The sequence below is a fragment of the Harmonia axyridis genome, chromosome 5 (genome assembly GCF_914767665.1).
Source record: "Harmonia axyridis chromosome 5, icHarAxyr1.1, whole genome shotgun sequence".
Classification (NCBI taxonomy): Eukaryota; Metazoa; Arthropoda; class Insecta; order Coleoptera; family Coccinellidae; genus Harmonia; species Harmonia axyridis.
In genome coordinates, this window is record NC_059505.1 from 22,246,472 (window position 1) to 22,264,283 (window position 17,812).

A 17,812-nucleotide genomic window follows, 5' to 3' on the forward strand; every position below is an offset into this window, starting at 1 on the left:
ATTCAAGACCTCGTGAATTTTGTGTTCTGTACATTGTACATTCATGCTTTACTTCTACTTCTTCATTAGTCATTTAAATATTCCAAAATCATTAATTTGAAAGAGGAATATATATTTGATTTTGAAATTTTTTCGAAAGGTCCATAATCATCTCATGAACCAGATATCAATGTAGGATCCAGTTTATTGTTTCCCTGTAAATAATGGCGATGGTCAACCGGAACCTATTAGTTTCTTTTAATGTCGAGGGCATGACAGTTTCAATAGATTTACAGGGAACGAATTGTACATAATGTAAAAAGGATGTGCTATTCTTCGGGATGTCGAAGAATGTCATATGTCGATGGTAAAACTTAAGGGATTTATGGGGTTGGATTTATGGGGTTGGGAAAGGTTTCGGAACAAGACGATTATGCCACATGTGTTTCATGCTTTTTCTCAGGCCCTAGTTCTTCTAGAATATTCCAGGAATCCGGAAGATCTTTGGGGGCGGTATGGCAAAAATCCTATTGGACTAGGGGGATGGTACCTTCCCCTAAGGGTGTGGTCAAACCGAGACAGGGTAGTTCCAATCGACAGAGAGGACAGTTCAAGTTAAGCCGAAGACGGGAGAGTTTAACTCAAACCAAAGACGTGTACAGACGGTACAGTTTAACTTAAGTCGAAGACGAGACAAGTTCGGTCGGTCAACTTAAGACGTAAAGACGGTTCGCGGACTAGATTAAGACGAGTCGCGAAGAAGTTAAAGACGAGTCGCGAACAAGTTAAAGACGAGACGACCGAAATCTTGAAGTACGACGAAGACGTTTCGAGTTATCAATTTAACGTGTTAAAGACGAAATTCAGTACCGTAGTGGGAAACTTGTAATTAAGACGTAATTAAGATCTTCCCAATACCGAGTTTGTACTGAATAATTGTGGCTTTGTAAATAGATGTAAATAATTGAAAAGAGTTTAATTATTACAAACCCAACAAAGTCACGAAGAAAAAGACGAAAGGCCAGGTAATCGAATCATACCTCTAGACGATCGATTAACCAAGCCTACATTTTGGGGGCTCGTCCGGGATTGAATTGTGAGAAAATCAACCGGGATCTGTGAAGTATTTGCTGTGAGAAAATCGTCCGGGATCGAAGTTGATTTTCAAGGAGAAAATCAACCGGGATCTGTGGAGTATTTTCAAGGAGAAAATCGTCCGGGATCAAAGTGAAAAGCCTACATTAAGGAGAAAATCGTCCAGGACCTGAGAGGAATTTTCGAATATTCGACGTAGACGAGAATATTCTACAAAAGAAGGAAGATCAACAGAGAGACGAGGAGAAGACCATCTAGGAAGTGTGTGAAGTGATAAAAGGTCATTTTTGTGTAACAGTGTGAATAAAGGATTACGTTCAACAAGACGAGGAATTGTACAAGGTAGAAATTTTTCTTTTAAGACGAGGCTAGGAAAAATTCATAAGCTGTTGGTTTTGCAATTCCATTTGACTTAATTTGATTATTCACTGTTTTTCGACTTTTATTCACTTGAGAATCTTTTCCTGTATCTGTTTTTCTCTAGTATATTTTAATCAGGATTGAAGACGAATATTTTGATCGCCGATTCTCAAATTTGACGATTTATTTCCTGTAGATTTAGTGTGTTGATTTTGTTTTTTATTCTTATTCCCATTCATTTTTGTGTGTGTCCATTTTATTTTGTGTTACTGTTGCTTTTATTTGTGAGCGGTTACTGAATTTCTGTCAACGGGTAAAGTAAGACGGTTCAATTTAATTTCATTCCGTTTCGACGTAGATACCTAAATTGAAAATGTACTCGTTAGGCGAAATAAAACATATTGAAGACGGTATTTCGAAAGCCAAAGTTCCGGCTATTAGAGCGCTGCACATAGCTTGTTTCGGGACCGAAGGTGACAAATACAAAAGACGTAGGGCAATACGAAACTTTGACGGATTTGATTGGGACAAAGACGATAACGAACATCAAGACAAAATACAAGACGTTGAACAAAAATTGACGGAGACTGATTTAGAGGCGGTATGCCAAATTTTGAATTTACCATACGAGGGTTCTACGGAAGAGATCGCCAAAAGGGTGTGCGATTTCTTGTGTGGTCCCCTTTTAGAGAAAGACGACGACGAAGACGATGACGACGAAAATGACGATGATTTAGTTAGCTCTGTTTCTGTATCGGTGTCGAAAATGAAGCTCGAAGAGGAAAACCGTAATTGTCGGAGTAGTTTCTCTTTGACGTTTGGGGACGTAGAAGATTCCATTCGGCAATTCACGGGGGCCGATAATTATCCGGTAGGGAGATGGATTGAGGATTTTGAGGAAATGGCTGCGATGACGGGTTGGTCAGATCTTCAAAAATTGATATTTGCGAAAAAATCTCTGTCGGGTTTAGCGAGATTGTTCATTCAATCTCAAAAGGGGATAAAGACGTGGGCATCGTTAAAGGAGCGGCTATGCGAGGAATTTGAAGTCCGTGTAAGTTCGGCGCAAATTCACAAACTCCTGGCTAGCAGGAGAAAGAAATCTAGTGAGAGTGTACAAGAGTAAATTCTCGCTATGAGGGAGATTGGTAGTAGAGCCAATATCGAAGAGGAAGCGATAATACAATACATCATAGACGGTATTGCAGACATTTCCGCAAATAAAATAGTATTGTATGGCTCGAAAAATTTTGGTGATTTCAAGCAGAAGGCCAAAGTTTATGAGGAAATCACCAAAAGGGGGGATTCTCACTTCCAAAGAATGGATGTGAGATCAAACGGTTATGAAAAGCGGACGGAGACGAAAGAAAAATATTTCATTAAAGACGGGAAAAACGGTGCGCAAGCAAGCAGCGAATCTTGCTTTAGTTGCGGTCAAAGAGGGCATAAGTCGAGGGAATGTCCAGATAAAAGCAAAGGAACAAAATGCTTTCGATGCAATAAACATGGACATCTGGCCGCGAGTTGTAGGGAAAAGGTTGAAACCACAAAAGTGGCCGTGGTAGAATCAGTTCCTAAGAATGCAATCAAGCTTGTTTTTGGGGCAATGGCGGTTGATGCTCTTTTTGATACCGGCAGCGATATCAGTATTATTCGCGACGATATTTATGATTTGTATCTGCATCACTTACCTTTAGATAACGACGTCATGGTAATCAAGGGTTTAGGCCATTTCAAAGTGAAGACGATGGGTTCTTTGCAATTAGACGTAGAAATCGATGGACAGTTGTTCAACCTAAAATTTCATATCATCCCCAAAGGATCACTGGGATTCCAAGCGATTCTCGGTAGTAATATCTTTAAACAGGCTACTGTTCAAATAGGGGAAGATGGGATTATGGTGAAATCAAAGAGAAAAGCTGACGTGGACAGTTGGTTGATGAATATCGCCATCGACGACGACGAAGATCGAATTGACGTAGAACACATCGAAAATGCACTTGTGAAAAATGAAGTCGGTGAACTAATCCGGAATTATACACCGAATAGGACGGAGGATGTAGATATCAAAATGAAAATCATACTTAGAAACGACGAACCCGTCTACCAAAGGGCTAGACGGCTGTCAGAGCCTGAGCGCCTAGAAGTCGACAAACAAATAGCGGAATGGTTAAAAGAGGGTATTGTAAGGGAAAGTTCATCGGATTTCGCGAGTCCTATCGTTTTGGTTAGTAAGAAGGACGGAACCAAAAGATTGTGTTGTGACTATCGAAAACTAAATAAGAACATCGTTAAGGACCGTTTCCCCTTACCCCTAATCGAGGACGTAATGGATCGTTTAGAGGGAGCTGAGTATTTCACAACGATCGACTTAAAAAATGGGTTTTTTCATGTAGATGTTGAAGAAGAAAGCGTTAAGTATACAGCGTTCATAACCCCAACTGGTCAATACGAATTTCTAAAATGTCCTTTCGGGTTATGTAACAGTCCAGCCGTATTTCAGCGATATATTAGCTATATTTTCAGGCCACTTATAAGAGAAAACGTAGTAATTTATTACATGGATGATCTCATTATACCCAGCGGAGGAGAGATAGAGGGATTAGAAAAACTTAAGAAAGTATTAGAGGTCGCGGCGAAATATGGTCTAGAAATAAAGAGAAAGAAATGCCAAGTTCTAAAAAAACGAGTTCAGTTCTTGGGATACATCGTAGAAAACGGGAAAATACAGCCTTCAGAAGAAAAAACGAAAGCGATAAGGCAATTTCCGGAACCAAGAACTATTAAGCAGGTTCAGTCGTTTCTTGGACTAACAGGTTATTTCCGAAAATTCATAGAATCGTATTCCCTCATCGCTAAGGCATTGAGTGACTTGCTTAAAGGGGATAGGAAGTTCGAGTTTGGAAATAAGGAAAAGGTAGCCTTTCAGAAACTGAAGGAACTACTAACGAATTATCCGGTTCTACATATTTTCCAGAGAGGAGTGAATACCGAGGTACATACAGATGCCAGCATGCATGGCTATGGTGCGTGCCTGATGCAGGTGTCTAACCTGGATGGAAAGTTACATCCAGTCTATTACCTGAGTAAAAAGACGACGCCAGCCGAGGAAAAATATACATCGTATGAACTCGAGGTACTTGCTATTATAACGGCCGTGAAAAAGTTTAGGGTATATTTGCTAGGATCGCCGTTTAAAATAATAACAGACTGTTCAGCTTTTCAAAAGACGTTAGAGAAAAAGGAATTGTCAACGCGCGTAGCAAGGTGGGCGTTACTGCTCGAGGAGTACGAGTACGAGGTGGTACACCGAAAAGGTACCAGTATGAGACATGTCGATGCTCTCAGCCGAAATCCCGCCGTAATGACGATACTCGAGGAAAATGGCTGTCTTGAAAAAATCAAACTTGCTCAAGAGGAAGACGAGAAAGTGGAGGTTATCAAAGAACTGTTGAAGACTAAGGGGCAGTATGACGGGTATATGATGAAGCACCAGCTTCTTTACAAATACGATCAGGGAAGGGAGTTGCTCGTAGTGCCAACGTCCATGCAATCTGATGTCATCAGAAGAGTGCACGAAGATGGTCACTTTGGAGCGAAGAAAACGGAAGAGATAGTAAAGCGGGAATTTTTCATTCCGAAGTTGAAGGATAAGACGCAAAAAGTAATCGCGAACTGTGTGAGGTGCATTTTAGTTAATAGGAAAGAGGGTAAACAAGAGGGCATGCTTCACCCTATACCAAAGTTGGAGGGACCACTACACACCTATCATGTAGATCACTTGGGACCCATTCCATCTACCAGCAAAAACTATAAACAGTATAAACACCTATTCGTTGTAGTGGACGAATTTACCAAGTTCACTTGGTTGTATCCTGTGAAGTCGACTTCTTCCAAAGAGACCATAAATTGTTTAGTGAAACAACAGAAAATATTCGGGAACCCTAAGCGAATCATTTCTGATAAAGGTGCAGCTTTCACCTCGTCAGAATTTAAGGAATACTGCGATGAGGAAAAAATAAACCATGTCACGATCACGACTGGTGTACCCAGAGGCAATGGGCAGGTGGAAAGGGTGAATAGGACCATAATATCGGTTTTCGCCAAACTCAGCATCGCGGATCCGACTAAATGGTTCAAATTTACCGAGAGGGTACAAAGAGCGCTGAACTCCACGTATCAAAGGAGTGTTGATTGCACACCATTCGAATTGTTGACAGGGGTAAAAATGCGAAAAAAAGAAGACTTGCTAGTGGTTGAAGCAATTGAGGAGGAAATAAGAAAAGAGTTCCAAGCTGATAGGGAGGAAATGAGAAGAAACAGCAAAAAACAGATACTCAAGGTGCAAGAAGAAAACAAACGCAAATACGATCTAAGGAGAAAGAAAGCCGAGACGTATAAAATAGGAGACCTTGTAGCAATTAAGCGAACGCAATTCGGTGTGGGCCTGAAATTTAATCGGAAGTTTCTAGGCCCATATGAGGTATCCCGATCGAAGGGAAAGGAGAGGTACGAAGTGACAAAAGTCGGGGTTCATGAAGGTCCTATGAGGACATCTACATGTGCGGAATTCATGAAACCTTGGATACCTCACGAAGACGAGGACGATGATGAGTTCGGGTCGAACTCTAATTTTTAGGGGGGTCGAATGTAGAATCCAGTTTATTGTTTCCCTGTAAATAATGGCGATGGTCAACCGGAACCTATTAGTTTCTTTTAATGTCGAGGGCATGACAGTTTCAATAGATTTACAGGGAACGAATTGTACATAATGTAAAAAGGATGTGCTATTCTTCGGGATGTCGAAGAATGTCATATGTCGATGGTAAAACTTAAGGGATTTATGGGGTTGGATTTATGGGGTTGGGAAAGGTTTCGGAACAAGACGATTATGCCACATGTGTTTCATGCTTTTTCTCAGGCCCTAGTTCTTCTAGAATATTCCAGGAATCCGGAAGATCTTTGGGGGCGGTATGGCAAAAATCCTATTGGACTAGGGGGATGGTACCTTCCCCTAAGGGTGTGGTCAAACCGAGACAGGGTAGTTCCAATCGACAGAGAGGACAGTTCAAGTTAAGCCGAAGACGGGAGAGTTTAACTCAAACCAAAGACGTGTACAGACGGTACAGTTTAACTTAAGTCGAAGACGAGACAAGTTCGGTCGGTCAACTTAAGACGTAAGACGTAAAGACGGTTCGCGGACTAGATTAAGACGAGTCGCGAACAAGTTAAAGACGAGTCGCGAACAAGTTAAAGACGAGACGACCGAAATCTTGAAGTACGACGAAGACGTTTCGAGTTATCAATTAAACGTGTTAAAGACGAAATTCAGTACCGTAGTGGGAAACTTGTAATTAAGACGTAATTAAGATCTTCCCAATACCGAGTTTGTACTGAATAATTGTGGCTTTGTAAATAGATGTAAATAATTGAAAAGAGTTTAATTATTACAAACCCAACAAAGTCACGAAGAAAAAGACGAAAGGCCAGGTAATCGAATCATACCTCTGACGATCGATTAACCAAGCCTACATCAATTTATGATATTCTGCCATCTCAGTAACTGATAACTTTATGATAATGGATAATCTCCTTTATGTTTATGATTATGTCTCAAAAAAATCATTATCACAAATTCACGATCCGATTAAAAACATACCGACTAACAAATACAAAGCTGATATTAACTTAACATTCTTTAAAAAAATAAAAAAATACAAAGAACGAAAGAACCAGATCACGGTTCTTTGAATTATGCGCAAATCGTACATGATTCGATCTGAGCTAGTGAGCTGAAAAGAACCATTGGGTCAATTGAACGGGTCTTTTGAACCGGGTCGTCTCAGCCATGGATCTGGTTCGACCCGGTTCGTCGAAATTGAACGAACCACACATCCCTAGTTCAAGGCTTACTTCGATGTCAATAATACGCTCTATTAGTGTGACGTCACACACCGCCATTTTTGGTTTCTCCTGTCAGTGTTCGGAATCAAAACAAATATATTGTCATTCACATTAGTACGGTGTCGTTGAAGGAATTGGCTTATTTTCATAAATAAGGGTATTTGAGGAACGTTTTCAGTATTAATTGATAGACAGAAGGAACGAGGTTAATACCAGTAAGTTTGAATCCTGTATCATTCCCCAGATTCTGTAAAAAGCCGTGTTTATTAGTTGAACTTCAAGTTCGAACCTACTGGCATTAATCTCGTACCTTCTGCCTATCAATTAATAGTAAAATCGTTCTTTAAATAATTTTATTTAACAAAATAAGCCAATTTCTTCAACGGCAACGTACTAATTTGAATGACAATTTGTTTCTTCTTCTTTCAGTTCCCCAACATGGGGATATGGGCTCAACCGAGGTTATGTACCCAATCTCTTACTTTATTACACGTGTGCAACGAGATTAGTTAGACGTATCTCTGAGTGCTCTCCGTTTTTGGTGATTTTGAATTTGGTCTTCAAGTTGGAGTGAGAGTGAACTCCCGCCGATCAAATTAGATACGGACTATTCACTGAGTGAGATTATTTCGCTGAATTTTTCGAAATATCTCTTGATTATATCAAATTATTTTGGAATTTAGTCGATAACAAGGATTGATAACACCATATTTTGCTTGCACATCTGTCATTGGCCGGCGAAAGAATTAATAAGGCGTTCCATACACCGCAAATAGTTGCAGGAGGAAGAAGGATGAACGAACAATTACAAAAGTTTCTGAAAAAGGAGTTCAATGACCAGACTACCGCTTTGACAGGTGAAATTGTAGGGGTGAAGGAAGAAATTACGAGTTTGAGAGAGGAAGTCAATGGAATCAGTGCATCAATTGAGCAGAAAATTGCGACATTTGAAGGAAGGATAGACTCAATAGAGAGCGATATTTTGAATATTAGACGAAATGCTTTGAAGAACAATGTCATAATTACCGGGTTGAAGTTGGATGATTCGGATCTGCTGGGCTCGGTTCTCGGTCAGCTGAATTTTATTCTTGGTATTAATTTGACACATATAGAGATCAACAATACATACAGGCTGAGTAAAAATAAGTCGATAGTAAAGATAGAATTTATATCTTTTCTGGCGAAATCGAAACTAATTGAAAAACGCCGAAATCTTAAAGGTAGCAGTGTGTATATTAACGAAGATCTCTGTGAAGAGGAACGTGCTGATTTCAGGTTGCTCAGACAACAAAGAGATCTGGCCAGGGCAAAGAACTACAGAGCTCATATTCAAGCAAGGTGTTTGATTGTTAATGGCAGAAAGTTCACCATCGAACAATTGAAAGGACCGGCCGCAAGTATACAGTCTCCCCCTTTTGAAGAGGACTCCAGCGCGGAATCCACAAATCTACCTACAATAAATTCTGAATTAGTGTCCAACGCATCAAATAGTCCTGCTCCTGTGGCGGTATATAACCAGTTGTTGAGTGAGCAAGAAAATCTTCCGGTAGACGAGGATCCAGGGATCAACAAAGAAAGTTTGTTCACAGATCGACTCTTAGACAGGCAAAATGAGCTAGCAGAGTTGGGACGAACGAAATCACAATCCGCTGGAAGCACAAAGAAGACCGATGGCACTAAACTGAAGAGAGGTGGTTGAAGACGCTGGTGAGGCTTCATACCATTGTTCTTGTTTGTTTTCTTTCTGTATTAGAATTTGTTTTGTTTTTAATCCTGAAGAATGTACATAAAAAAAAGATTGAAATTCATCAACAGCAGAGTAAATATGAAACAAGAAATTATGAGAAACCTCATAGACCTAGAGCCCTCAAAAGAATCGGACAAAGAAATTATTTATATCTTGCGCCCAGAATTTATTATGTATTGCCAGCAAACCTTAAGAAAATCTGCCACCACAAGAAATTTATAAAACAAACAAAAATTTGGATTTACGAAAAAAAAGATTGTTCTGCAGGGATTTAGTTAATCAAGCGTGATATCCCTGGAAATGCCTGGAAATTTTCATTTGGTTGGTCATTGATGATCATGACTTTGTTCGATAATATATGTATATATTCTTTTGATTGAGAATAATGTTTGATAATAATATAAACATTACACCTACATATACATGCTACCTACTTTTACCTTATAATGTCGACATCCTAGGAGATGGAGCAGCTGGGCCCCAATCGAGCAAATGCCTTTGGATATTTAAATATATTTTTTCTTTTATTGGAAAGTTGCAAGAAATATTTTTTGGTTCATTATTGTATCACGCACATATAGATTATCTATCTCTGTGATTAAGTTTATTTGTAACAGAGAGTTCTCAAATAAACATTATTATTATTATTATTATCCCACCCCGGTACCCCAGAGGACGAGGATGGTTTAGACAAACACCAGGGACCGTATTCTCGACAAGTGATCTTTCAAAACGTATACGTTCATTCAGTGCTCTGTACACTGAATGAACGTATACGTTTTGAAAGATCACTTGTCGAGAATACGGTCCCAGGACTAAAACATACAGGTAAGTTAGTATTCACATAAACAACTCAATTGACTATATTCTTAAATTTGATGCTTTGATAAAATCTATAACCACTTCAATTATCTCTATTGTTCGACTGAATATAACATCATTCACGTTTATTGGACATGCTAATTTTGCATTAACTAATTTACGATATAGGAGTTCGCAATAAATTATATGAGTTAAGTTGACAACCAAATAAAATATGGGTGACATCTCCAAATTGTCCGCATTGGCAATTTGGGCTATCGTTTATAATCTTATATAAGTGTTCAGGGGTCAGGCAATGGTAGAAACGCAATCTCATCATTGTTATGATATTTTTTCTAGGAAGGTCATATTTGAATAAGAAATATTTGTGTGTGAGGTTTTTGTCTCTGTGGGCATAGGTTCTTCCCTTCATCAATCCTATCCCCCTCCACTCTCTCATCTACTGATTTATTATTCTGTCCTCTAACAAATTTCCAATGTCTCTTTGATCTCCCATGTATTTTAAGACTCTTTCATTCTCCCTTCTTCCCTGATAGGCCAAGCTCTGTCGTTTCCAATGATACCTGAATGACTTGGTATCCAAACTAAATTGATATTCAGATTTAATGTATCTGCTTTGTGAAGATATTTTTTCGCGTCCATTGTCCATTACATCAAGGTTGGATGACAAATTCCATTGGGCTAGCTTGTTTATTGCACTCATGGAGTCAGAAAAAATCGCTGAATGTCTGGCCTTTCTGTGAATTATAAACATTATGGCTTCACAAATAGCCATCATTTCGGCGGAGAAAATAGTCCAATGGTCTGGAAGTTTGGCCTTGTATTCAATGTCCAGTGTGTCCGAATATATCCCTATTCCAACCGACCTTGTCTCGATATCAACAGAGGCGTCCGTGTATACACAGTTATATTCCACAAATTGTTCATCCTTGAATGCTTTGAATCTCGCAGAAGTTGTCGAATTCTTATCTAGATCTGGTATAGTGTACTTCACTGGTTGAACGTGTTCTGTGAGGTTATTTTTCCAGAACCCTCTGAACGGTGATAGTTTTTCAAGTTCTTGTATTTTTGGATTATTTATCGTCCTATAATTTTTACATAAAAACTTCTGGGCCAATATGATTCTTCTGTCTTCTAATGGAAGTTCGCCACATTCTGCCAGTAAAACATCGATGGGTGTTGTCTTCATGAATCCACATGCCGTTCTTAGAGCTATATTTGGACTGGTTAGTGTTGTCTTAGAACATCCCCCATATACCATTCCTCCAAAATCCAAAATTCCTCAAAAATCCAATATACCATTCCTCCAAAATCCTCCAATGTGGTCTTATTAATGATTTGTATAAAGTCAGCAATATTCTTGAAGATTTGTGTCCAATACCTCGCCGAATACTTGAATTCTCTCTTACACAGAATGTTTTAACCATTGAGTAAGAAGCATGGTAAGTCCGGTATCTGTTTCCTAGCACATATCATCGCTGCGCTCTTTTCTGTGGATATAGACAAGCCTCGGTTTTCCAGCCAAAGGGCTACCCTATCAAGCATTTCCTGCAACGTCTCGCACATCATTCCCAGGTCTGATCCTGTAATCATAAGATATAAGTCATCTGCATATTGTCCTATCTCCACACCATTTTCCACACAATTTACTATATCCTTCATATAAAAGTTAAACAGTGGTGGGCTGGTCTTCGATCCTTGTATTAGGCCCCTACTCGTTATCCAGGGTCCGATTAATATTCCTGGTTTATGATCTCTTATAAAAAGTTGTCTATTTTTCAACATAGCCTCAATCAATTTCATCGGTATTCCTGCTCTGATCATATCCTCTATCAAAATGTTAACATTTACATTGTCATATGCAGATTTAATGTGGAGGAATATGATTATGGCGAATTGTCCTCGTGCAAATGTGTTGTATATTCTGGTCATCATATAAGCTAGACTATCGTTGATAGATTTGCCTCTGCGAAATCCATAAATTAACTTGTTGTTTTCTTCTAGCAGAGTTTCCAACGTCTTCTCTATCCGATTTTTAATTAATGAAACGATGATTTTAACTCTACACGGTGCTAGACATATTGGTCTGATTCCGGAAAGATCATCTGGCTTGCGACCCGGTTTGACGAAAGGCACTATAAGTATCTTCATGATTTCCTGTAAGTATTCCGCTTGGATTATCTAATAAAATATTTATGATGACCAGAAGTTTTTGTTTCGCCTGATGTGGGATGTTTGTATTTTATTGTCTATGATCACACCAGATGTTCTACCGTCTTCCATAGGAGCCAGTTTTTCCATGAGCTGAAGTAAGATCTCACCTGGAGGATGTTTAATTACTGACAACAGATTTTTGTCACCATTAAATTTATTAATTATTCTCCATGTTTTCTGCTATCTTTAAAGGATATACTCTCACAAAACTTTTAGAATGAAGCGGTGTTTTCTTTTTCATCATGATTTTAATTTTAGCTCTGATCCGATTCGCCTCAACATAATTACCTCTTGAAGGTTCCCTTACATAATTTCAGAATGCCTCTTTTTTCTTTCTAACCAATTCACCTTGTTCCTCATCCCACCATATTACCCGATATTTGTTGCAAGCCGATTTTTTCAATGTTGGAATGGATTCCTCGGCACATTTACACACCATGTCCCCGAAATCTGTAATTGACACTACTCATGAATTATTTAGTGATGAGATCATTTATCACAATATTTTAGCCAATCCGCTTTATGAGTGTTGAATTTTCTTGTAGATCTAAATTGACCCTGTGAGGGGTTTTGATTTGTTTCTATGGCAATCTCGATTGGGAAGTGATCACTCATTCCTGGATCATATTTTACCTTCCATGAGCATTTGACAGCTAGGGCTACTGAACATATAGATATGTCAGGTGCACTCTTGTTAATCCCCAGTTTAGTGAATCTAGTGGGAGCTCCGTTTTTTTAACAAAATAAGATTATTATCAGTGATGAACTTTTCTATTATTTTACCATCATGATTGATTGTACCAAAACCCCACTTCGGACTTTGAGAATTAAAATCCCCGAAAAGAATGAATGCACCATCAGAACCATTCATAAGAGTTGTAAGTTTATTAATATTTAGTTTTCAGGAGAATTGTAGACATTTATGATACATACATTCGCTATTTTGATTACTATGATATGCGATCTTGTGGCTAAAGCGTTTTTATCAACCTCCACATTCACATAATCAATTGAGGTCTTGATGATGACGGCCACTCCACCCTTACCATCTTTCCTATCCACCTTTACTATGCAATATAACTAAATTCTGACGGTATCGTTTTCTTTCAGAAATGTCTCCGATAGCAGTACTATATCCGGGTCCAATTCGGCTAATAATCCAGACATATGATTATAGTCAGATTTCAATGATCTTATATTCCACTGTATGATCTTGAGATTGTTATTCATATTATGAGCAGTGAGCACTATTCATTAATAATCTTTTTTTTTAATTATTTTAACCAGTTCGTGAATATTTATTTGACATGTTTACATCTAATTTGATCATTTATTAACCTATTTATTTAAGAAGAATGTTATTCATGTTTTGAGTTTATGAATTACTAATTTATATATTATTCTAGAAAATTGTATTTATTTAATTCTTAATATACACTAAGGAAATAAATTGAAGGATCAAAATAAAATTCAAAATTTTAAGCGGTTTTTCAAATGGCTGTATTCTCGATAACAGTGGTCGTATCTCAATTTGAAAAGAAGATTTTTGAAGCTTGAAGTTTAAATTTCAGAGATCTCATGATGACAAAATTTTTCAAGCAACGTGTATCGCTCAATCCTAATGAATGCAGTGTCTAAAATCTCTGCGAAATTTTTTCAGTTTTTATTTTTGGCCTACAGACTTGGAAATTCTTTTCCAACTTAACCACTGTATGGATGAGATAACTTGTTTATTCAGCTTCAATATCTTTATTTCAAAATTTCGATACGAGCATTTCTCTCTGTAATATCGAACTTTGAATTGAAAAGGACCTTTTTGTCTTTAACCATCAATATCTCACCAATCAATGTTTGCACAGAAAATTTAGGGGATGTTTTGAAATCTTGAATGTATTCTCTACAAAAAGTAGCTATGGTATTTTCGGAAAAAAAATTTTCTTCGCTCTCTACATTGATTTGAAAAGTTGATAAAAAAAAGGTCTTCTGGAGGCTTTTTGGATAATCAACCGCTGAATTGAAAATATCAAAAAAACCATCAATGTTGAGTATGCGTTTTACAATTTAATATCACTACAAAAATCCCAGAGAATTTCAATTCAATCCATGGAGCGGTTTTTTTGTTTCGTTCGATCGAATTTTCAATTCAGATATGCATTTCTCTTTAATGAAGTACATTATTTTTAGGATGGAGTTTTCTCAAAAACGGCGCAATATACGAACATATAGTTGATATACATTTTTGTGTAAATGAACTTTCTACAAGATTTTATTTTCAATATGCCGAGAATATTTCAAGACAAAAGAATATATGGGACATATTGCCTACGCCTCCCTCTTGTTTCTAACTAACTACTGCCCCCCCCTGGTACTATCCGTCACTGACTGGGTCATTTATTTAATTTCATTCCATAGGGGCTGAAACATCTCAGAATAAATTTTCACACACCCTCCTCTATTAGTTTCGGAGAAAATAAAAATAACTCTTCAGAGAATTCATTTCAACAGCCTGTATCTCGAAAGCGGAGGGTTTCTGGACATAGGTTCATATGAAGTTTTCTTCCTATTTTTCGACGTAGAATGTACTTATGAACATATCAATTCCGACGGTTTTTGGTCACAAAAATATTCGATACTTTTGTTTTTATTATATATGAAATTTATTATTACCTATTATGTATGTATTATCAAATGAATAAACTTTATAATTATTAAAGAAGTTTTTTCTTAGTGGGAATAAGGACAAACACTGAAATAATTTTCTGTGTAATGAACTCATTACAGCATTGTTTTCAGTTGAATTTTTTGTTTTGTGGTTGTCTACATAGACCAATCCTGTCAAAATTCAACACACATCAATTGTCAATAAGATATAATTTGGATAAAGTGAAATGATTTGCGACATTATTCGCAATTTCTGTTAATTCTGATGGTGTTAAATCGATTTCGGCAGAAATAATTCACAAATTTAATGCGTAATTATAAAATATTTCAAAATTCTAAACGTACGATTCAAATTCATATTCCCTAATCTGTCAATTTTCGTAACAGTCACACCAACTGCCAAGATACAATACAAATGTCACTAGGATGTATAATCTGAATTTTTCATTGAATTTCGACAATATTTCACAAAACTTGATTGAAATAGAGAAAATATCGTCTAATACTCGTTGCAGAAGGCATTCCAACACGAATGCGAAATTCGAGTTTTCGAAGAACAACGCGAAAAACTGCTACATAAAATAGTACTAAAAAAAATTCAAAACCATAGAAATAAAATCTTCACAGGTATCTTCTTAAAAAAAAACTCCTACTTACTTTTCAGGGCCCAATTCTCCCCTTTCGTCAACCCCCCGATAAAGCCTTCGACATCTCCCCTGCACCTCTCAGAGACCGACCTCTTCGTCATACCCCAATTGGCCAAAAGTTGTTCAGTATCGAAGATGTTCAGCATCCTGGACAAACTTGCCGGTACGGGAACTGTCTCATTTCCACCCCCAACGCTCAAACGTACCAAAGGGAGGAAATATTTCGGCTCTACAACCGCCCCCGCATCTTACTCCATCTCCTTAGGTCGTAAGGCCACCGTTAAATCGGAAATGTGGCTCCCGGCTTCACAAAAGACGAAACGGGAGCCCATTCTGCAACTTGTTTTAAAATATACTATTACTATATAATTATTATATTCTTCTTGATTTTTCTATTGTGCCGGTTACGCGATCAACATGAAATTAGCAGTTTTGAACAATACAAATACAAAATTTCGAACGGTTTTTGGCCTTATTTACTCTCCCTTCGGATTTCGCCTTTCTTGCAAAATTCAAGTTTGAAGGTCTTTCGGATCTGAGGACATATTTGTTCTAGAAAGTCAAATCCGGATCAACATATCAAAAATTACAAACATTGTGACGAAATGATATGGCAAACTGTTCGGAGCACGAGCGCTCAAAAATATGTATGCTATATTTTTGTTGAGGTTTTTGCTAACCAAGGCTTGATCCAAGGTAACTTTATAATCTGGTTTTTACTGGAAAATGTATTCATTGAATTATCAACTGCGTTACCCAATTTTTTAAGAATATTTATTTTTGAAAACGTATAAACAGTAAATAATCACTCGATTTTATTCTTAACTCCACTAAAATTTTTCAGCAATGCACATTCTGTGAAGTTGTAATTTTTAATTCATGATTGATATTCAAATATATCCATTGATTCAACCGCTGTCCAGTACAAATCTGTAAAAGATTTTATCCTATTAAAAATTCAAGTTTTCCATTCCTTAATATCATTACCACACTTCAGTGTGTGATTTTTCCAGAACTTCTTTCGATATATTTTCAATATCATGTGACCGTTTATCGGAAGATTATGTTATTATCTAACATGTAACGTGAATTCAATGTTAAAGCTCAAATTTTTCAAAAGTTCAATGAAAAACAATAATAAAAGATAAATTTCCATGTAAATTTCGTAGAGGTCATCCATTAATTCGTAGACAGTACCTAAGGTGAAATAACTAATAGGGTTGTAGGTTGGATATCATGTTTGAATCATCCATACCTCTAGGAATTCCGAAATAACTCTTCTGTATTGTTGAAAATATTCCAAGTATTACCTATTAAATCACCGATAAAATCTATCAATTTTTCTGGGAGTACTTCTACATTTTCCCTTAGGGTATTGCCGTATTCTTGAACGCATTCCATAACAATTTCTGGCTTTAAGGCTTCACCTTCCTCACATAACTTTTGAACGCTGTAGAAACTTTGAAATAGAGTGTCTAATTTTTCATTTAGGTGCTTGTATGAAATTTTCACTATTTGATTTATGTTACTGAGGATGGAATCAGCTTGTTCCGAATCATTGAAAATAATATCATTAGGTGAAGATGGAGCAATTTGCTGCAATGAAAAAAATTTAGTTCTTAATTTCAGGTTTATTTAAATTTTAAATAAGTCAATACTCACATGAACCAATAATGAGAAAATTGTAAGTAGTAGTAGTTCTTTATGCATATTAAATTAAAATATTTATGTTGTAATAAATGGAAGACCACTGCTAATTTTTGAATAATATTTTGCCTAATATTCAATAGGTGTTGACATTATACATGAGGTATTTGAGTAATGAAATTTCACCTAAATTGTTCTATGGAAAAATTTGAGTTTCCTCAGAAACGATTTAAATTTATTAACGTATTCGACTGGCTGCACCAGTTCGAATTTAAGATGCATAGAATACATGCATCTTATTCCAATCGAGCTAATTATGTCATTTAGCTCTACGAAAATTCGAATTAATTCGCACTGGTGCAGCCAGTCGAATACGCTATAAGTCAAACAGTGTTTTCATCAACAATAAAAGTACAAGTAACTATATACCATCCATTTATTTTCAGGTTTCCTTGACGCTGATATTTGTTCTGATTTGTCTCTTGATGTGTTCTCATGGTGGCTGGTTTTTTTAAATTTTGCCATTTATTACCTACCCATTTTGCGTTTTCCAGAGCACATGAACTGAAAAATATTACTCAGATTTCTTGTTAAATTGTCGATTTCTCAGGAAATCTGGGTTATTTAGGAAAAGAATTAGTTGTGTAAAAACTATATTATACATATATGATATTATGTAACTTCATATGAAAAAAAAATCGATTTACAATAATTAAGTGGCGACACCCACGGGCGT

At 37.0% G+C, this 17,812-nt stretch overlaps 1 protein-coding gene and 1 long non-coding RNA gene across 2 annotated transcripts; one reads left to right on the top strand and one right to left on the bottom strand.

The window, feature by feature from the left end:
- The first annotated feature begins 12,845 nt into the window (after nucleotides 1-12,845).
- On the top strand, nucleotides 12,846-14,834 carry LOC123681103. The gene is made up of 2 exons (XR_006747624.1): nucleotides 12,846-12,999; nucleotides 14,306-14,834. It is a non-coding gene; the product is annotated as an uncharacterized LOC123681103 (long non-coding RNA).
- Nucleotides 14,835-16,184: 1,350 nt separating this feature from the next.
- LOC123681104 lies at nucleotides 16,185-17,270 on the bottom strand. Its single transcript, XM_045619309.1, has 3 exons — nucleotides 17,092-17,270; nucleotides 16,740-17,025; nucleotides 16,185-16,359 (listed from the first exon to the last, which is right to left on the bottom strand). The coding sequence occupies exons 1-3, from the start codon at nucleotides 17,137-17,139 to the stop codon at nucleotides 16,307-16,309; spliced, it is 387 nt and encodes a 128-aa protein (XP_045475265.1). The 5' UTR covers nucleotides 17,140-17,270; the 3' UTR covers nucleotides 16,185-16,306.
- Between the last annotated feature and the right edge of the window lie 542 nt (nucleotides 17,271-17,812).